Here is an 18118-nt window from a genome sequence, read left to right as displayed (position 1 = left end):
GCCCCAAAGCTAACCACAAATCCAAGTGCCGTGCTCACGTAAAACCCATCAACTTCCTTGTGCTTCTTGTCCTTGATCTCCACCTTCAGCTTTAGGCCACTCGGTTCAGTTCTCTGCTAGGGGAGTCCACACAGTTTGTTGGCAATGAAACTGGATGCATCAAAGCTCCCTGAGAACTGAAAGGGCATGTATTGTGCTTCCATCTCCTTCTAATCACCAAGGAGCCAAACATTGACAGAAGAGTTAAACCACGAATCCACAGTGTGCAGTTTGGGATCCACGAAGTTCATGTTCAAGAAAGCTGTAGGCACCAGAACTCTGCAGCACTCGAGTGCTTTAAGGGTTTTTTCCAGTCATGTTGTTGTATGCCCAGTCCAAGTGACTCAAAAAACATCGTCCCAGACATGCTTCGATCGGGAATTTCGCCAACAAGTTCTGTTCACAGAAAAATTAAGAGATTCTAGTTTAATCTAATACGATATTGAGGTGTCATGTAGAATATTATCCTCATTCAATGTCTATAGAGAAGACAACAGGGTCACGAGGGATGAAAACAGAATTGGATTGAAACCAAGAACTGAGTCATCAGGTCCATGTCCACGGCATTCATTGAAGTTGTCCTACGTATATTCACCGAGAATTCCAGCACGCATTAATCTCATTCTAGCAGCTGCATTAATCTCATTCATTGCCTTCACTTGTTCATCTGAATCAATATCCACAATAAGTATCCTAACTATCTTGAATCCATAATGCAACATCACCCATGGATACGTTTGGGAACTTCCACCGCGTTCCCAAAAAATTCAAAAAAATTTTTTTGTTAAAATTTAATATGTTTTGTATGTTTTAGATCGTTTTGATGTGGTATGTCAAAAATAATTTTTAAAACATGAAAAAACATCATTGACATGCATTTCGGCATGAAAAGTTATTTAAAAAACAATCACAACCACACTACCAAAATACAAGCAGTCACAGACTTCCACGATGTAAAATATCAGCTGTTGCTATTCTTTCTGGCATATTTCTCAAAGCATTTGAACAGTTATCCCTTGAAGGCAAGGCAAACACTGAGTGGCCTTAGACATGAGAAAAACTGTAGTTACCACCACCACTAAGCATTCGCAAAAAGACATTAAATGTCCAAAAACACAACAACGACACATTATTGTTGAATTGTGTTATAATTGAAACAATCTGATAAGGGCATGCCTTTTTTTTCAGATTTTAAAATGGATGGTGGAGAGTTTAATCAGGTATCATCTGTATGCAATTCATCTAAGCTCAGTAACTCTGAACATCGTGTGCAATGGCTATACAATGTCATCTTTCTAAAGCAACACGCCAATATCAACAATTGTATTGACATTTTAGTATGCAGAAAACTGATGCAAAGTGATCAAATACTACCAAGTGAAAAGGAAAAAAAAAAAACAGAATAGCAGAAGCTAAACAAACACATCAGATCATCTGCAACTCCAAAAGCACAATGGCAATGACGCTACTATAAATTACTACACTTTAGCATGTTTTTTTAAGGTTAAGGATGGCATCGTTCCCCAGGATTACAGATAGCGCTATCCTTGCCACTAAACTGAACTTCCTTCCTAGCAATTTGCTGCTCTCCAAGAAGTTGAGACGGCCAAGAATCAGCAGCGGTTGGATATCTAGCATGTGGTTTCCTCACATTCGAGGTGGCCATTGGAAGACCTTGCACATGATCAGGACGGATAGGAACCACAAAGACAGCTGGCGTCTGCTGCAATGCAGCAGCAGCAGCATCCACAGCAGGCAATCTGAACGAGTCTCCTGGAAAATGTGGCGGTTGCTGAAATTCTGGAGGCGGCACGTTTAGGACAGGTGTTGATTGCGCAGCCACTCTCGATTCCAGTTCACCCTGCAGTTTCCCAATTTGATTTTCTAGGACAGAATTCTCCTCCCTCAGCTCATTTTTCTCAACAGTTACATAGCGAGATTCAGATAAGAGAGCTACATTATCCTTTTTGAGGGACTCAATCTGTGTAAGCAAGTCCTTTAATAGCCGAGTCGTTTCACACAGTATAGAAGCCTTTCCAGTATTTGGCTCACTCAACTCTGTTCAAGAAATGAAAATTCTCCAAAGATTCAATTCAATTTTTCATGGATACAAAAATTAAAAAAGAAGAAGTTCCCACTGAAAAGGAAAGGGAAAAGAAATTTACCAAGAGCAGAGGCCAAGTCAAGAAAGAGCTCATTCAATTGCTCACGCTTCAGCTTCTCCCTCTCAGCTTTATGAATTCTTCTCGGGACTTTCCCCTTATTCTTCCCAGCAGGAAAGCTCCTGTTCCACACCACAAACACCATCAATTTAATTCATCAAATAGTAATAATAATAAAAAATAAAATTTTTTTGATTTGCATTACAGTTCAGCCAAATTAACTAAAACCTACCGATTTCCAGTCACCTCCTCCACTGTTACATCAGGCTCTGAGCCCGTGCTCATCTCAGTCAACAAAATCTGCAAAACAAAATAGCGAAAACCCCATTAGAAAAAAAAATCAAATATTCTCCTTTTCAAGTGATTTCTAAAAGATAAACAAAACCCAATTCAGATTTCACTCTCATTTTCCAATCCTTCATTCAAAAAAATAAAATTAAACCAACCAAACCAAACCAAACACGAAAAACCCCAGATGAAAATAACGAATAATCATAGAATTCAAAGCCTTGTACCTTAAAATCAGAGCCGAAAAAATCCCAGAAAGAAAAAAGTAAAAGACAGGCTTCCAAATCTTTGATTGAAACAACGTTGGCTGAAAGACAAGTTCGAGAGAGAACAATAAGATTTGTTCGAATTAATTAATAATACTCAATAATAAAGAGATAAAATGGGTCAAGCGGGAGACAGGTTTCTGAGCGTGTGGGGGTGGCGGGACAGGAAGGAGCGTGGAGAGCATCTGCCATTTGGATGCATTGAATCCAGACGCGCGAGGCTGGCACGTGTTCCCTTTTGTCGTTTGTACTTTTAGTTGTCCACGTGGGATCTGATTTTGGATGAAACGTCAGCGGAATAAGGAAGGGAAGCGGAGAGCGTGGCATCCATGAAAAGGCCAAAGGCAAAGTGTCGAGTGGTTAGAACAATCCAAACGAGATGCGCGTGTCGTCCATGTTGACACTTTGAGTTAATTGGATTTGATGACGTGGCTGGTCTTTTATTGGTATTTGGTGTCTTTGAATTTATTATTTCTTAGACTGATTTTGATTTTTTCGGACGCGGTTTTAGCCCGTTGTTTGCTAAAATAGAGGACTTTTTAAACACTTTTTATTGATTTTTTTAATATAACACGATTTAATTTTTACTTTTGGTTTAGGAATAAGATTTTATTTTACTTTTCTAATATTAAAAGACATTCTTTTATTGTAGCTTTACTTAAATTTTTTCTTTAATTTTATTCAATTATTTTTCTAAATGTTTTTTATTATCATTTTATTAAATTAAATATTATTTTAAATTTAAAAATAGTTCTAATAAGTAAAATTATTAAATACGATCGAGAACATAAATTTTATATTGTTGGGAGATGAAATATCTTAAATTATATTTATTTCTTGATTTTTTTTAATTTAATTTTTAGTTATCTTTAAAGTTTTCTAAGACGATCCTTTTACTATCTTGTAGACAATATAAAAGCAACAAATCAAAGAATATTTACTATATTTGTTATATCTCTTACATGTAAAACAATAACTATGGGCAATGGATTTTCTTCTTCTTTTTAAGAAAGAACCGTGCGCAAATGAAAAGCAATTTATTAATAAATGATATCTTCATTTATTACTTCATTATTTTGGAGATAGAATATTCCAATGCAAGACAGCGGACAGTTTGCAGACCATACATACATACATACATACATACATACATACATCACGTCAAGAAACAAAACACACAACCGAACACATTTTCTTTTCACCTTCTTCTCCGTCCACCTTCAAGTCCTCCACCAGCCCGTATTAATAAGAGAAAACATAGCTTGCAATTATTAGCTTAGACGTTTCCACCGGATGACGCACATTAAATACAGTATCTGGGTGGCCGTGATACGGATCATAGCAAATGCCGCCTCCTAAACTGCAGACGGCTTTGTGAGGGATGCATTTAAGAAGATCAGGCTTATCCAAATCTTGTAGCATGACCGCTGTTTGAAAGGAGAATCTCATTATTATCACGTATCCGAATAAGAAAAATACCAACCCTAAAAATATTAAAAAAAAAATCTTCAAAATAGATCTTAAAAACACTCGTTGAGCCCGAGCATAACAGCACGAGCCCGTGCTAGACACAAGTGCATGGACATGATACACCTGACAGGTGTTGGGTATGTACATAGGATCAATTCAAATTTTGTTTTTTTTTTTTTATTTCTCGAATGATGTTTCAATAACAAAATCTATTTTTTTATTAATCCTATCCAACAAGTAATATTGAAGATTTGCAATTTGTTAATGGTGTTGAACATGAAGTTTTAAGAGATTAAATTGATAATTATTAGGCAATTGGGTGTGTAATGGTCACATTCTCCTCAAACATGAATCACATGGTTTTGTAGCATATTATTATAATTATATAAGAAACTCTAAAATATCTAGTGTTTTCATTGTAGTAATTAACAATGATTATATATATATATATATATATATATATATATATATATAATTTAGTTCTTAAACTTTGTTTTTCTTCAATTACATCCTTTTATGCTCAAATTCATATTAATTTATCAAGAATTGTTAAGGAGAGGAAAAAAAAGAGACCAAAGTGAAAATTGAAAAAACAAAGAGACCAAAGTGTAAAACAAGGAGAAAAGGGTGGCAATTTAAAAAATAGGGCAAAAAATTCACTTTGGTCCGCTTGCTTTTAAAATTATATCTTTTTGGTTCTTCAATATTTTAAAAATTCAATTATGGTACAAAACCTTATTTTTCTAACTTTCTAGCCATTGGTTTGAGAGATGGTAGAGATATTCATCAAATTCTGATAATAGAAAGAGCCTCGGTTGACACCAATTTAACACATGAAAAAGGTTAATTTTGTTATCAATGAGTTTCATTTGATAAGGGGAGTCTTGCCTCTATGTTCTTTAGTCCCCCGATTGCTTAAGATGATAGATCTAAACTCGAGAAGTTCTTGGGTTTCGAGTTAATTTGTTGTTTTTGGATTGTCTTTTGGGTTATTTAAGGGCATAAATGAGTTTGTTTAGTTTTTTAGGGTGTTTTCTTAGGTAAACAATGGTTGAATTGCAATTTTAGATATAAAACACTATCGACACGACTTGAAACAAGCAAAGTAGGCGACGTATCATATTTTTTTTTTTTTTCCAAAAACCAGGGACCGCCATTCACCCCATAAAAAAAAAAGTTTAAACATGCGTGTGGGCTGGCCAAGCCTGTATGCCTAAGCCTTTTTTTTAGGCGCAAGCACATTAAGCCTTTTTTTTCCCTTCACTTATTTATTGGTTTTTTCCCCCTAATTTGATCATTCACAATTGGGTATTTATTGATTTTTCTTACTTATTTTTTTATTTTTTTTTATTTTTTGTTGATTTTTAATTTGGCAACTTAATTTTTTTCGATTTGATATTCGTGGATTTATCGTGATTTCAAACAAATATCTTGATATTTAACTGATTCTCATTTTAAGTGTATTTATTTTTCTTATCATATAATTAAATAAAAAATATTGAACCCGATTGAATCCATGACATGAGTCATGTGTTTAGCTTGATAACTTTTGTTGGTTAGGAATCTAATTTTATAATTTGTTTTAATTGCATATATAATTTTAAATTAATTTAATTAAATACTTGTATAACTTTTAATTACGATTAAGATTTTTTTACATGAAAAGACACATAGATCATATTTATTTTTTCTTATTGAGAAAAAACTATCCAACTAGTAGCTAAGCACGAGACACAGATAACTAGCTAGTTACCATTGGCAGCCTTCGCATTTTGCAGGATCCCATGTCCGGTTTGCCATTGATCATCTGCCAAAAGCTCACGCATCCCTACTCTCAGCTACTGCTTGAAGAAGCTTCATTGCTGAAATGACCGCGTGAGGTCTGAAGAGTCTTCACTATAATCAAAGAATCAATCACTAAACTTCCCTAAAATTAACCACAAGCAACAGCAATTTAGGAATCAATTCCAGCAGCAACAATCTCTTACCTGAAGATGCAAAATGTGTAAAAATTAAAAGAGCAAGGACTTTTTTTTAAAAAAAGGAAATATTAAGGACTGAAGTAATGAATGGTAAATGATATTATTTCTTACATTGATCCACTTCTTTCTCCTTCCGGGCAGAGTTCTTAAAACCGGCCGGGGTTAAGAGACTAATGTTAAAGGTTTTGACAGAATCACAATGTTAACTCTATTTTTTTAAAAAATTAAAATAATTTTATTTTTTTAAAAAAATTAAAATAATTTTATTTTTTTATTAAAAAAATAAATAATTAACAAGTTATAACCAGGTTTTTTTACTGGGTTAACTGATCAACCTAAATTTTTAACAAGATTACTTTGGTTTTTAATTTTTTAAACTTGACCCGATTTTAATTTCAAATAAGATAGATTCCGGGTCAAATTGTCAGCCGAACTAGTTTTTACAACTATGATTCGAGGAGCGTATGCCTTTTCTCGTCAGTGGCTCTCTATATAAAACGTCATCGTTTAACATGATGCCCTCTGTCTCGTCTTCCTCTCTCTCTGCGAAAAATTGTCCTCGCAGTTTCGATAGCGGACGCCATTAAAGTCTCCTTCCTGCAAGGTAATCGCTCCCTCCCTCCCTCCCTCCCTCCCTCTATCTCTTCGTTATCGCTTCATTCTTCCTAATTCGAATTTCTAGGGTTTTAATTTCACTATTTCTCGATTGCTGATGTTAGGGTTTGAATTTCTTATTGATTGTTCAATTTGACAATTCATTATTGCTTAACTTGAATGAATTTGCTCGGTGCAGATCGATATTGCTGACACCAAAAATTTGATTATAGTAGCTCTCTATCGAACTACAACAATCACCAAAAATCAAGGTTTGATCAGATTATTTCCTTTTCTGATCCTCCGATTATATTAATCTTCAAATTTCAGAATAGTCGTTTGCTTTGTTATTTATTTATTTATTTAATTGCGTGGATTTTGATCAGATTGAAATTGATTTTATTTTTTGGGGTTGTGTTTAGGGTATTGAATTGAATTGAAAAGGAGGAGGGAAGATGGGAGCATTTGCATCAAGGTTTTGGTTCATGTTGTTTCCAGCAAAGGAGTACAAGATTGTGGTAGTTGGGTTAGATAATGCTGGAAAGACAACTACGCTTTACAAATTGCATTTAGGGGAGGTTGTAACTACTCACCCTACTGTTGGTAGCAATGTTGAAGAGCTTGTCTACAAGAATATTCGATTCGAGGTACCCACCGTTTTTTCATTGCTACTTAGTAACTTATCTTGGCTTTAGTTTATTGGTGTGTGCTGTGCAGTAATGGGTTGTGTGTGTGATGTTTGATGATTGGGGTTTTTGAGACTAATTGGTTGTGGAGTTTTTGGGATTCTCTTTCTGGATCTAACATTCGATGAAAAGTAGAAGCAGAAGCTGGAGAATGTGTTTGGATTTAAATATTGATGCTTGAGAATCTTTGTAATACTAATTCACCAAGTGTAGTGCCATTTGGAATAATGGTTTCATTGCCGAAGCTGAGCATGTATTTAGTAGTTATGTACTCAGATGGGATTTTTCAAGTTCAAATCTAGCATCTTGTATGTCATGTTTGTTTGCATGTGTGAGATTGAATAGGATGTGCACCTCAACACCATCCTTTTTGTTTCACCACTTGTAGCAATTCCCAAGGGCTTTCTCTTGTAGTTTGGAGGTGGCACAAGTTGTTTCCTTAGTCTTTTGTTGAATTCCTAGCCTTGTTGTATTGATCATGCATTTGTTTTGGTCAGGGTTTTAAACGACCGAGTGAGAAACTTGGCTTTTGTAATATTTTTATTAGCCTGGGAAGGATTTGCACAATTGTGCTTGGGAACTTGAATGGAACAAAATATATCATCTTTATATGTAAATGCTTACAAGGACATAGTTACCCTGTAACGTACCCAAGGTTTCAAACATAATAATCTTCTAGCTTTTAGATGTTTGGAGTTGGCTGTTTGCCTTAACATATATGTTCTTCCATGTGCCTTTTTTTTATTGCAATGCTAGATTTTGTTAATGGGAGAGCTGGTGGTATTGTGTTATTAAATTACAAAGTAGCTATAGTGCTTACAAGTTACGCATGTTTTAACATTTGATGCATCAATAATTATAAGCTTGACAACTCAAATCAGTGGACTTTGTTTCTCCACAAAAGTCTTGACTCCAAACTTTTTGGGGCCAGCTAAAAATTCACAGAAATAACCATCAAGCAGTGAAGAAATAATTAGAAGTTTCGTAGGTTGTGAGAGAGTAGCATGTGTGTTCTTATGCCTAGTTTTTAATGCTCACATTCTCATTCATCAGTGAAACAGTTAATGCAAGGTATTCTTATGCACTTGTTATTCTGAAACCTATTGATTAGAAAACCGAACTATGGTTTCTTCTGCAGCTTATATCACTGATTAGGATTACAAAGATTACAAAGAGGTCATCTTACATCACTGCATGATGATGTTTATTAAGTCTCACTATTCTGACTCCACCGAGTGGTGCTATGTAATATGATTAGATTCAAATGTTGTCATTGATTGAACCATTAAAGTCATTGGTTCATGTGTTACTTGGAATAGATGTATTTTCCTACTTAAATTGAATTGCTGAATATGCTGTAACCTAAACATGTTGAGCCGGTATTCGCAGTTATCAGATAATTATTTAGAGTATTGGACCATTTAACAGACCTGCCAAATCTTCTTGAGTACTATTTATACAATATGCTTGAAAGAACTAATCTTTTCTCACTCCCACGAGATTTTGGAAACTCGAGTTTCATTCAATTTTCTGTGAGCTTTAGAAGCTTGCTTGATCATGCCAATATTCTGTGATGGGGTGAGTTTGTTTGTGTTTTTTATGCTAAAAACTTAACTATGCTTGTCTGCTGATATTATCAGGTCTGGGATCTTGGTGGACAAGATAGGCTCAGGACTTCATGGGCAACGTATTATCGTGGAACTCATGCTGTCATAGCGGTGATAGACAGCACTGATAGAGACAGGATATCCATTATGAAGGACGAAATTTTTAGGCTGCTGGGACATGATGATTTACAACATTCTGTTATACTCGTCTTCGCAAATAAACAAGACCTCAAGGATGCCATGACACCAGCCGAGATTACTGATGCTCTCTCTCTTCACAGCATCAAGAATCATGATTGGCATATCCAAGCTTGTTGTGCCCTTACAGGGGACGGTCTACACGATGGTCTAGGTTGGATTGCTCAAAGAGTTACTGGCAAAGCACCAAGTTGAAAGCAAGAAGAGTGATCTCAGAAGCGTTTATTTATTTATTTTTCAAACGTGTATCTGTTGTGTATCATCTAACCGTACTCAATCAATCCTGTAGAATGTTTCTACATTTGCTTGTCTTAAAGAATGTCATGTTTTGCGCAATGAAACATTTCCTTTACTGAAGAAAAGGTTGCTGTAAAATTGTTGTTCTAGCGAAGCATTGCACCACACACGTATTGCTTGAAAATTGTAGCATTTTATCAAAAATACTCTTCCAACAAATGACAATCTGTGTTAAGGGCAATCAAAATCAGAATATCCAGCAACTGCATCCTTTAGACTCCCTGGGGCCTTCAAACCATCGGTCCCATAATGGGTTCATGGGACCATTCGTTCTGTCAAACCAGAAAGCAATTGGGGTGTTTAGATATCTTGTGACAGCAAGTGGATAAAAGCATGGAAAAAAATGAAATCTTGAAAGTGCATTACATTGGCAGTAGTGGGTCTGGTATAGTCTCCACATTGTTTAGCATTCTGACAGGAACAAAACATAGTTAAGCCAAAAAATAATTGCATTCTCAACGATGGGCCAGAGAGAATCAATTGGGTTGTTTTTTTCACACTTACTCCTTGCATGCAGTCGAAGCCTTCTCCAACTTATCAAGTTGTTCCAGCTCTTCCTGAGCATAATGCATTCAGAGAAAAAAAGCCAGTATTACAGTCTAGGTCCATGCAGAACTTGAGGAAGGATATAAGGTAATTCATCTAATTTCTAGAAATACTTATGAAACTAATAAATCATTTGGAATTCGAAGGCAACGATCCATATGGTATGCTGTTATTTTCGGGTATACTTAATTGCAAGCGGATATAGTTATCAGAAGCTTTCAATGACACAACTTAGCAGCAACTAAAAACTCTTCAAAGTATGATGAGTGATTTGTTTTTAAAAGAGGACGTGAGGAAATCTGGAGAGAAACACAACATGAGAAACTCCTTCAGTTTCAATGCACATGTAACGCACTTGGTGCCTTGTTTCAGACCGTTTAATTTATGCTATATCAAAAAAGTGACAAAACTGCATGAGATGTGTTTAATTATATTTATAATTAAGTAATTAATTCATACAAAAGGTAATGTCATCAAGATCAAAACAACTGTTTTGAACAAACCTCCTAATCACCACTCTAAAAGATGCTTGTATGCAAAATGCTGATCTTATTAATTTAATCTGTGTGATATATATATATATTGTTTACAATTCCAAGTTGTCCCTGACAAATTAATCGATTAGTTAATACATTGCAACACGTTGTCATGATTGGCCGAAAAATAAAAGAAATGGTATAGAATTCACCTTTATAAACACAATAAGTTTGTCATAAAAAATCCTAAGAGATTTAACTTTTAATTTCACAGTGCCTTATTTTGCGGCAAAGCCTTGTTTCAACTATGCTTGGCAAGGTTCATAAACATATCATATAAATTGAAAGTAGGTTTAGAAATTAATCAGGGTCTGCTATAGTTAAAAATAGAGCAGGTTGGCAGAAAGTTTGCGCCATCCCTTACCACATTGTTTACACTAGCAAAAACAAATTGTAGGAGCAAAACTTTCTTTGTTTCCTCTACAACAAAAGAAACCCACTTCATGATCACAATTTATTAGCCGTGTACACACAACACAATCAAATAATCAAATAATTTGAAACATAAAAACATTGTTCTTGGAATTGTCGATGAGCCCAGAAAATAATAACAAAACAGTACAAACATAAAAAACTAACCTCTAAGAATCTAGCTTCTTGCTCAATTCGTTTGAGCTCCGCTTGTATCCTATGCTTTCCTCTGGTATCAGTAGCACTAGCAGCAGCTCCCAAAGAATAAACACGTTGCGTTATCGGACCTGATGAATCGGACCTATCTGACTCCATCTCTTAAAGCAACCAATAAATACAAAAAAACCCGAGCTCTCTTTTTTGAAAAAACAAAACAAAACAAAAGAAACAGAAGCTTGTATCACATAAACAGAAGTTCCTCGTATTAAAGCTAAACCTCTTAGGATTTTGGATGCCAAACATATTCTATGCATAAACAGTGAATTTTATACCATTTCTTTTAATAAGATGAAAATTCCGTATAAAAGCAGCATCTTTTAGACTGGTGACAGGTTGTTAGATCAATCACTGTTGCTTTGATCTCAATGAAATTACCTGATGTATGAAGACATCTCATGCATCACATTAATCGCAAAGTGAAACTCGAACGAAGTTTGATACACAAATATCAAGTAAACGCACACGAAAATCTTTAGAACTTTTCTGTTTCGACTTTAATTCTAGAATTACAGAAATGAAATTAGTCCACAGATTCCTTACCACCAAAAACTTTCTAAATCAACAGACTCCCTAACTCATCTCTTCGAACATCAATTCCTATAAGTAAATGCACGCCTATGATCAATGACTGACCGATAGATGATAGATCAAGTAGGCTGAACTATCACAATTCACAACAATAAAATAATTGCTCTGATTGCTAACACCTCAATCTCAATAAGACTAAAATCACTTGTGATCATCAATAACTTAATGTGATCATAAAGAAAATAACAGCTTCAATTAGCAAATTTATTAAGCTTTATTTACTTTCTCATCAACCAAACAATCCATAACAATAATGAAGATTAAGCGATTGTGAATGGTCAAGTTGAACAATCAATAGGAAATTCAAACCCTGAAACGAGCAAAAAAAAACCCTAGAAATAGACGAATAACATGCAAAGAGGAAGAAGGAAGAAAGACGCGAAGAGGGACTACCTGCACTTGCAGGAGTCTTTAATGGCGTGCACTACCGAAGCTACCAACACCACTTTTCGCAGAGAGAGAAAGAGGAACAAAGACCGGAGTGAGAATGAGAGCAAAGGGGCATCTGCTTAGACGATGACTTTTAAGACAGCCACTGAAGACAAAAAGCATCGGCTCCTCGTAGAAGAAAAGGAAGTGCTCACTGTTGTTGTTTTTTTTTTTTTTTAAGAAAGTAAGAGTTCTTTAAATACTCTGACTTGACATATTTATTTTATAGTTGTGTTGAGTGGGGTCCATTTGATCACTCATCACCTTAGTCCTTTTCTTTCTTACTTCTGAAAATCAGTCCTTAATCTTGTATTTCTACGTACTTTGATCTCGAAAAAGAAATTTGTTACTGGCATGGCATGTCTTCTCATCCTTGTCATAGAGGGTGCTTTAATTTAGGTTCCGGTAGACATTGAACTTGAAAAGTTGTTTGATTTTCATTGCTTAAGCATGCTTTTCATCTCAAATTATGATAAAAACTTGGGTTTGATAGTCTATAGCTTTTTTAAATTGCAACCATAAAAACTACTACAATACGAAACAGACAACACCAGACCCTTAGCCCGCAATTGTTGTTATATGCGTGTGCTTAATTTTAGTGATGAACTTGGCAGCAGATAGACTCCACAGTTTGATGATGAGCTTGCTTGAGTGCGCAGGAAGAGGGGGCATAGATGAAAGAAGAGTAGGATTTCAACATGCTAATTAATCAAAACAGAACCTGGTGGAGGAAAAAAGAGAGAGATTCTGCCATTCGTTGGACCTGCAAAGGATTTTCAACCATGTAGAGCAATTAACATGATCATCCTCATTGTTTTCCTGTGGCTGAAATGGTGATAGTGCTCTCCCTCTTTACACTGATTTGTGAGTAACACTTCTGATTCAACCTTCAAGCGAAATTTACGTTTTCTGCATTGGTAGTAGAGAAACCCTGTTCAAATTCAGTGTCAGACCCGAGTGGCCTTAAAATGTAGCATCCTGGATATACCGAAATTGCAGAATTTATGGATTGAAGTTGAGTACGAGGGTTAGGAGACACAGGTTTGGATGCATGGTGGAAACTTGACATGTCCGAATAAGGAAGACAGGATTTTAGAAAAGAGTCTCAACCATAAAAGTTCTAATCTTAGTTTTGTTACTGAATAAATTTTCTCCTTAATTATTTGTCTCTTCACAAAGGATAATAATTTTTTAAATAGGTTTGAAATCGACTTTTATATATATATATAAGGAATGACAATCAGAATCCTTATATAGATAGTAGAACTAAAAACAAAATGTGAAATTAACATTGAAAATCCAAAATTAAATTAAAAATAATAATAAATAAAAGATGCTGTACCTAGCCCGACACAGCATGACAGTGATATAGTTCTTCACTCGTGGACTTAACGTGGATTCTGCACTGACATCTCCATATTTAGAGCACAGCTTTTCTAGAACAGGGCGAATTTCCGAGGGATCAATTTACCCCTGACATTGACAACCTCGAAGAATAATTAGTGCTAGAATCAAGCTTCTCCATAAAATGTTCATATGACTTGTCTGCAAACAGGGAAAGTTTTGGGTTGCTATTACTATATTCTCTCTGGTCATTGGATGATGTCTCTGTGACGTCAGTTGTCTCCCTTCCAGGAGCAGCTAAAAGACGATCCATTTCCATATTTTCATCACCACTGAAAGCAATTATCAAATCTGAACATGAGAAAAGAGAGACTTCACTATCCTTGCTGTGGTCATTGGAAGATGTCTCTCCTGCCACAGTTACATCCCCTCTGAAAACACCTTTCAATTCTACGTTCTCATCTTCATTGCAAGAGCTTAACATACTGCCATAATTTTCAATTCGTACAGTAATATTGGATGATTGAGATGAATGACAGAAAATGATGAAGTGATGAGTGACGCCGACGGAAACAAGACACGAAGACAGCAAGCAAAATAAGTTGTACTTTATTTTGAATATTTTCTCTCGTTGTAGACTTGTAGTCTGCCTCTTTTTAGTGGTTTACAACTTGCAAAATAGTGAAATCAGAATCCTAAGTAAAATAAAAGAAACAATATAAAATCTGAAAAAAAGATAAAAATCAGAAAAATAAAAGGAAAATAACAAAATTGATTAAACAGAATCTTTCAAGTCTAATTTGAGGGTTTTAAAATAACAAAATAGCTGATTTTTTTTTATACTGTCCTATTCTCTACGGAATCACCTATGTCATTAGACCTGACAGTGACAGTAGCATTCCCTGATTCACCCTAGCTTACTTTGACAAATGAATGTCATCAAAGCTCACTTTTCAAAAGAATACAGAGCCAAAATCACAGCTTTTAAGCACATAGATAAGCAATACAAAGGTAAAATAATACACTCTGAGACAAGGAGGAGGAGACATACCAGTAACAGCAAACTTGGAAGCGCTAAAAGGGCGACACAGGACTCTAGAGTGCACAAAGCTTTTGTACTCTTACCCTCGAAGCCGAACGCCTGAGAAAAGCCTCAACGCTGAAATGGATGATAGCGGGTGATGGTTTACTGTGATATCAGGCGCTAGGTGTTCTGCGTGCCCGGAAACTGTCTCGTTGCTTGTTTAGTTTCCAGTATTTTAGCGATTCAAGATAGTGTAGGAAGTCAACAAGAAAGTCCTCAAGAAGCCACTGCACAACAACCTTATAGCATATCTCTATAATAGCACAAGCAAGTTTAATCTTGCTCACAGATGACATGGAAGGAATAGATGGGATGAATGAGATACTCCAGTTCTGTAGTCCAGTTGTCCAGAGTGTAATGGGCCTCAGAGCGCAAGAAACCGCAGTACAACGGCTTGTTGAGATCAATTTCAACACCCTCTTCAAACGATCAAACACTTTAATCTAGGCAAATAAGCTTACAAAAGCTAATGGTGATATCTAAGGCGTAGCAAAACTATCTCATGACAATTCAGCGAGTGAAGGCTTAGGAGACATTATTGTTCAGAACAGAGTTGCCGGTGCATAAGCAACAAGACAAGTATTATTATTAGAAACAAAAAGCATTATAGTCCCATATGGGATGCAAAATGGAAAAGCATACAATCAAACAACGCTTTGATGAAGTCGCTGGATATTGCAACTGGTGGAACTGTAAGAGTTGGGCAAGACTATGAGAAGGTCATCAAAGCTAACGATCATTTCATCAGCTGGGACTTGGCTCCAAACTTTGAAGACTTGTATGCCAGATATGGGGATATCAGTGCTGAATCCACTTTACAAAGTCCAAAGGTGAAGATGTATTTCATCGTGATTAGAAGCACAAAAACAAATAAGACAACAACAAAGTTTGACAAAAAAGGTTAGCTTAACAAGAACCCTAATTTCTAGCTTTATTTTTTAGAATAAAGTCCGATATATTACTTCTTTCTGAGAGGTTTACAAACCAAAAACCAACTATAACCAAGAAAATCATAATCCCTAATTAAAAAAAGAAAAAATAACAAGAAATTCAAAAATCATATGAAATCCTGAAAAATCAAGGAAAAATAATAAAATTATCTCAAATAATATTTTTAAGGTGTAATTTAAGAGTCTTTTGGAGGAGGAATAGCACAAGCATGCAAACTCCACTATAAAACTGAGTCTCGAATTATCTAAAAAATTTGAGCTTGACTTTTATATTATTAGTCTGGTGTGATAAGGTTTTCTATTGAGCGTAACTCTCTCCTGGTCCATTGACAGCACATCATCTTCTAGTTATGATAGATCCCCGTTTGATGCTTAGAACCTTTTTTTTTTTTTATCTAGCCCGGCTACATCAATGATGTTGTGTCTTAATCCATTGACAGCACATCATCTTCTAGTTATGATAGATCCCCGTTTGATGCTTAGAACCTTTCTTTTTTTCTAGCCCGGCTACATCAATGATGTTGTGTGGAAAAGTAAGAAGCACGTGCGCCACAAGGGTTGCTGACATTTCGAAAGATCTCCCGTTCAATTGGTGGAAAAACTTGAGAGCCTTTCAAATTGCAGGTTTCAAAGTACAGTTCCTCTTGAACGGTTGGAGTTACACATGCTATTATGGTATTCAAGTTAAAGAAAACAAGAAGCTTAAGGAAATAGACAAAGAGATCACAAAGGCCTCTAAACATACTGAGGAATACGTTGAATGAAAGGCGTGCTAAACTCGGTAGGCAACGGAAAGATTTCCTTCACATTGTAACAGAGGAAATGAAGAAAGATTGTTCATTGTTAACAGTAAGTAAATCTGCATTTTGTGCTTTAATTTATTTCTATTCAGATTTTGCTATATATCAGAAAGAACATGAAACAATTCTAAGAAACTGAGAAGAGAAAGAAATCTGGAATCACTTAGAGTGAATAAAGATCAATGGATTTTACAAATGAGGTTAAGTCCTATAACATTAGCAACAACTAGGAAATTGCATGCAGAATCACCATCCTTCTTTCTTCTGCTTGCTCCTGGATACAACAGGGACAAAAACTGCATGCAGAATCACCATCCTTCTTTCTTCTGCTTGCTCCTGGATACAACAGGGACAAAAACTGCATGCAGAATCAGAGACTTTTATAGCTTTTCCGGAGGATGATATCAGGTGTGAGACTTTGTGCTGAATTTGTGAAATTTCAAATGGCAAATTTCCTCCACCATTTGGTCACAAAATGCAGGTTGCTTGACAAGCATAGAAAACCAAATGCTAATCATGTTTGGAGCCAATAGCTAGCTTGGTTCCCTACTTCTCTCAGACCTATCTCCATTTATTTTCATTACTGATAACTTGGCTTAATCTGCTAATTTATGTGGTCAGACACTCAAGGTTAGAGTTTCCTAATGGTCTCCGCCATCAAAATTTACGAACAGCACTAAGGATGCTTGTTGGGCTAATAGCCACAGATGGGAAGTTGTCCGAATCATGTCTATTGATCATAAAACATCCTGTTACATTGCAAAAATCCTCTATGTTCCCCTAGTTCCCATGAGATGTGGTTCAGATCATTCGATAGTGCTCAAATTTTGTCTATTAGATTAAATTTCTGACACAAATGTAACCAAGTTCAAATAAAACCACAGAAACATTAAAATTTGATTGAAAAATAACTTAATCTCTACACATAAAAGATAAATAACTTTGTTTTAATGAATCAGATTGATGCATTTGGATTGGTTTCGTTCCATTTTTCCATTAATTTGGTTTGGAACAGCTTGAATAAAAGAATTAGAATTGTGAGCCCCTCTTCGATTTTAAGGGGTATTCACAGGACAATATGGCATCCATCCAAATAAACAATTTTTTTTTCCCAGAAGAAGAGCCAAAGGACCAAAACTCAAGACTCTTTTAGATTAGCCCAGTATTTGTTTCAGATTGCTCTTGCATGGATTACAGAATGTTCAAGTTCCCAGATCACAATAACCAAAACAAAAAAGGTATTGCCAAAGGAGAAAAAAACTAGAAATTCATTAGTCACCCATACAAGTTGGGGAAAAAAAATATAAAAAAAACGGTGGAAACTTGAAGCAGGCAGCCCCATGATCAACGTTCATGGTATGGAAGAAAGGTCAACAAAGTTGAAATGTGTCCACGAAAGCATATCTTTTTAAGCAAGATTCAAAACTGGAAAAGAAGATTTTTGAAGTCGACCATAATTGACTCGAACTCCATCTTAATTCAGTTAGGTGCCAAAGGTCTTGTTCTTGGCAATTTAATGCTTTGACCCATTGCTACCAACCCCACAGTCTCATGGAAGATAAACTTTTGAAGTATAGAAATAGCTGCCATAAAGTGATGATCAACAAGAATGGGTCAGATAG

General features: G+C 35.6%; 3 protein-coding genes and 1 long non-coding RNA gene across 4 annotated transcripts; 1 reads left to right on the top strand and 3 right to left on the bottom strand.

Annotated features, from left to right (window-relative positions):
* Window positions 1-1250: 1250 nt before the first annotated feature.
* LOC7474038 (transcription factor bHLH47) lies at window positions 1251-2927 on the bottom strand. The gene is made up of 4 exons (XM_002321872.4): window positions 2717-2927; window positions 2434-2501; window positions 2205-2323; window positions 1251-2097 (listed from the first exon to the last, which is right to left on the bottom strand). Exons 2-4 carry the CDS (start codon window positions 2484-2486, stop codon window positions 1544-1546), a joined length of 726 nt encoding a protein of 241 aa, XP_002321908.1. The 5' UTR covers window positions 2487-2501; window positions 2717-2927; the 3' UTR covers window positions 1251-1543.
* Window positions 2928-6644: 3717 nt separating this feature from the next.
* Window positions 6645-9667, top strand: LOC7454501 (uncharacterized). The gene is made up of 4 exons (XM_002322427.4): window positions 6645-6811; window positions 7001-7073; window positions 7224-7448; window positions 9128-9667. The coding sequence occupies exons 3-4, from the start codon at window positions 7257-7259 to the stop codon at window positions 9485-9487; spliced, it is 552 nt and encodes a 183-aa protein (XP_002322463.1). The 5' UTR covers window positions 6645-6811; window positions 7001-7073; window positions 7224-7256; the 3' UTR covers window positions 9488-9667.
* LOC127904360 (uncharacterized) lies at window positions 9619-13387 on the bottom strand. Its single transcript, XM_052447462.1, has 6 exons — window positions 13223-13387; window positions 12283-12313; window positions 11251-11369; window positions 10094-10146; window positions 9956-10000; window positions 9619-9861 (listed from the first exon to the last, which is right to left on the bottom strand). Exons 1-6 carry the CDS (start codon window positions 13385-13387, stop codon window positions 9777-9779), a joined length of 498 nt encoding a protein of 165 aa, XP_052303422.1. The 3' UTR covers window positions 9619-9776.
* A 165-nt stretch (window positions 13388-13552) lies between these two features.
* LOC127904371 (uncharacterized) lies at window positions 13553-15888 on the bottom strand. The gene is made up of 2 exons (XR_008057489.1): window positions 14714-15888; window positions 13553-14013 (listed from the first exon to the last, which is right to left on the bottom strand). It is a non-coding gene; the product is annotated as an uncharacterized LOC127904371 (long non-coding RNA).
* Between the last annotated feature and the right edge of the window lie 2230 nt (window positions 15889-18118).

Source organism: Populus trichocarpa, chromosome 15, assembly GCF_000002775.5.
Source record: "Populus trichocarpa isolate Nisqually-1 chromosome 15, P.trichocarpa_v4.1, whole genome shotgun sequence".
Classification (NCBI taxonomy): Eukaryota; Viridiplantae; Streptophyta; class Magnoliopsida; order Malpighiales; family Salicaceae; genus Populus; species Populus trichocarpa.
The sequence above is the reverse complement of the archived record's forward strand: the minus strand, read 5'-3'. Positions and strand labels throughout refer to the sequence as shown.

Coding starts and splice junctions, on each gene's coding strand:
- LOC7474038 (XM_002321872.4), bottom strand. CDS start 2,486: ATGAGCACGGGCTCAGAGCCTGATGTAACAGTGGAGGAGGTGACTGGA. Junction 2,324..2,433: donor GAGGAGGTGACTGGAAATCG/GTAGGTTTTAGT, acceptor GGTGTGGAACAG/GAGCTTTCCTGCTGGGAAGA. Junction 2,098..2,204: donor TGACTTGGCCTCTGCTCTTG/GTAAATTTCTTT, acceptor TTTCTTGAACAG/AGTTGAGTGAGCCAAATACT.
- LOC7454501 (XM_002322427.4), top strand. CDS start 7,257: ATGGGAGCATTTGCATCAAGGTTTTGGTTCATGTTGTTTCCAGCAAAG. Junction 7,449..9,127: donor ACAAGAATATTCGATTCGAG/GTACCCACCGTT, acceptor TGATATTATCAG/GTCTGGGATCTTGGTGGACA.
- LOC127904360 (XM_052447462.1), bottom strand. CDS start 13,387: ATGTCAAGTTTCCACCATGCATCCAAACCTGTGTCTCCTAACCCTCGT. Junction 12,314..13,222: donor CTACTACCAATGCAGAAAAC/GTAAATTTCGCT, acceptor TAGCTTCGGTAG/TGCACGCCATTAAAGACTCC. Junction 11,370..12,282: donor AAAGACTCCTGCAAGTGCAG/GTAGTCCCTCTT, acceptor CCGATTCATCAG/GTCCGATAACGCAACGTGTT.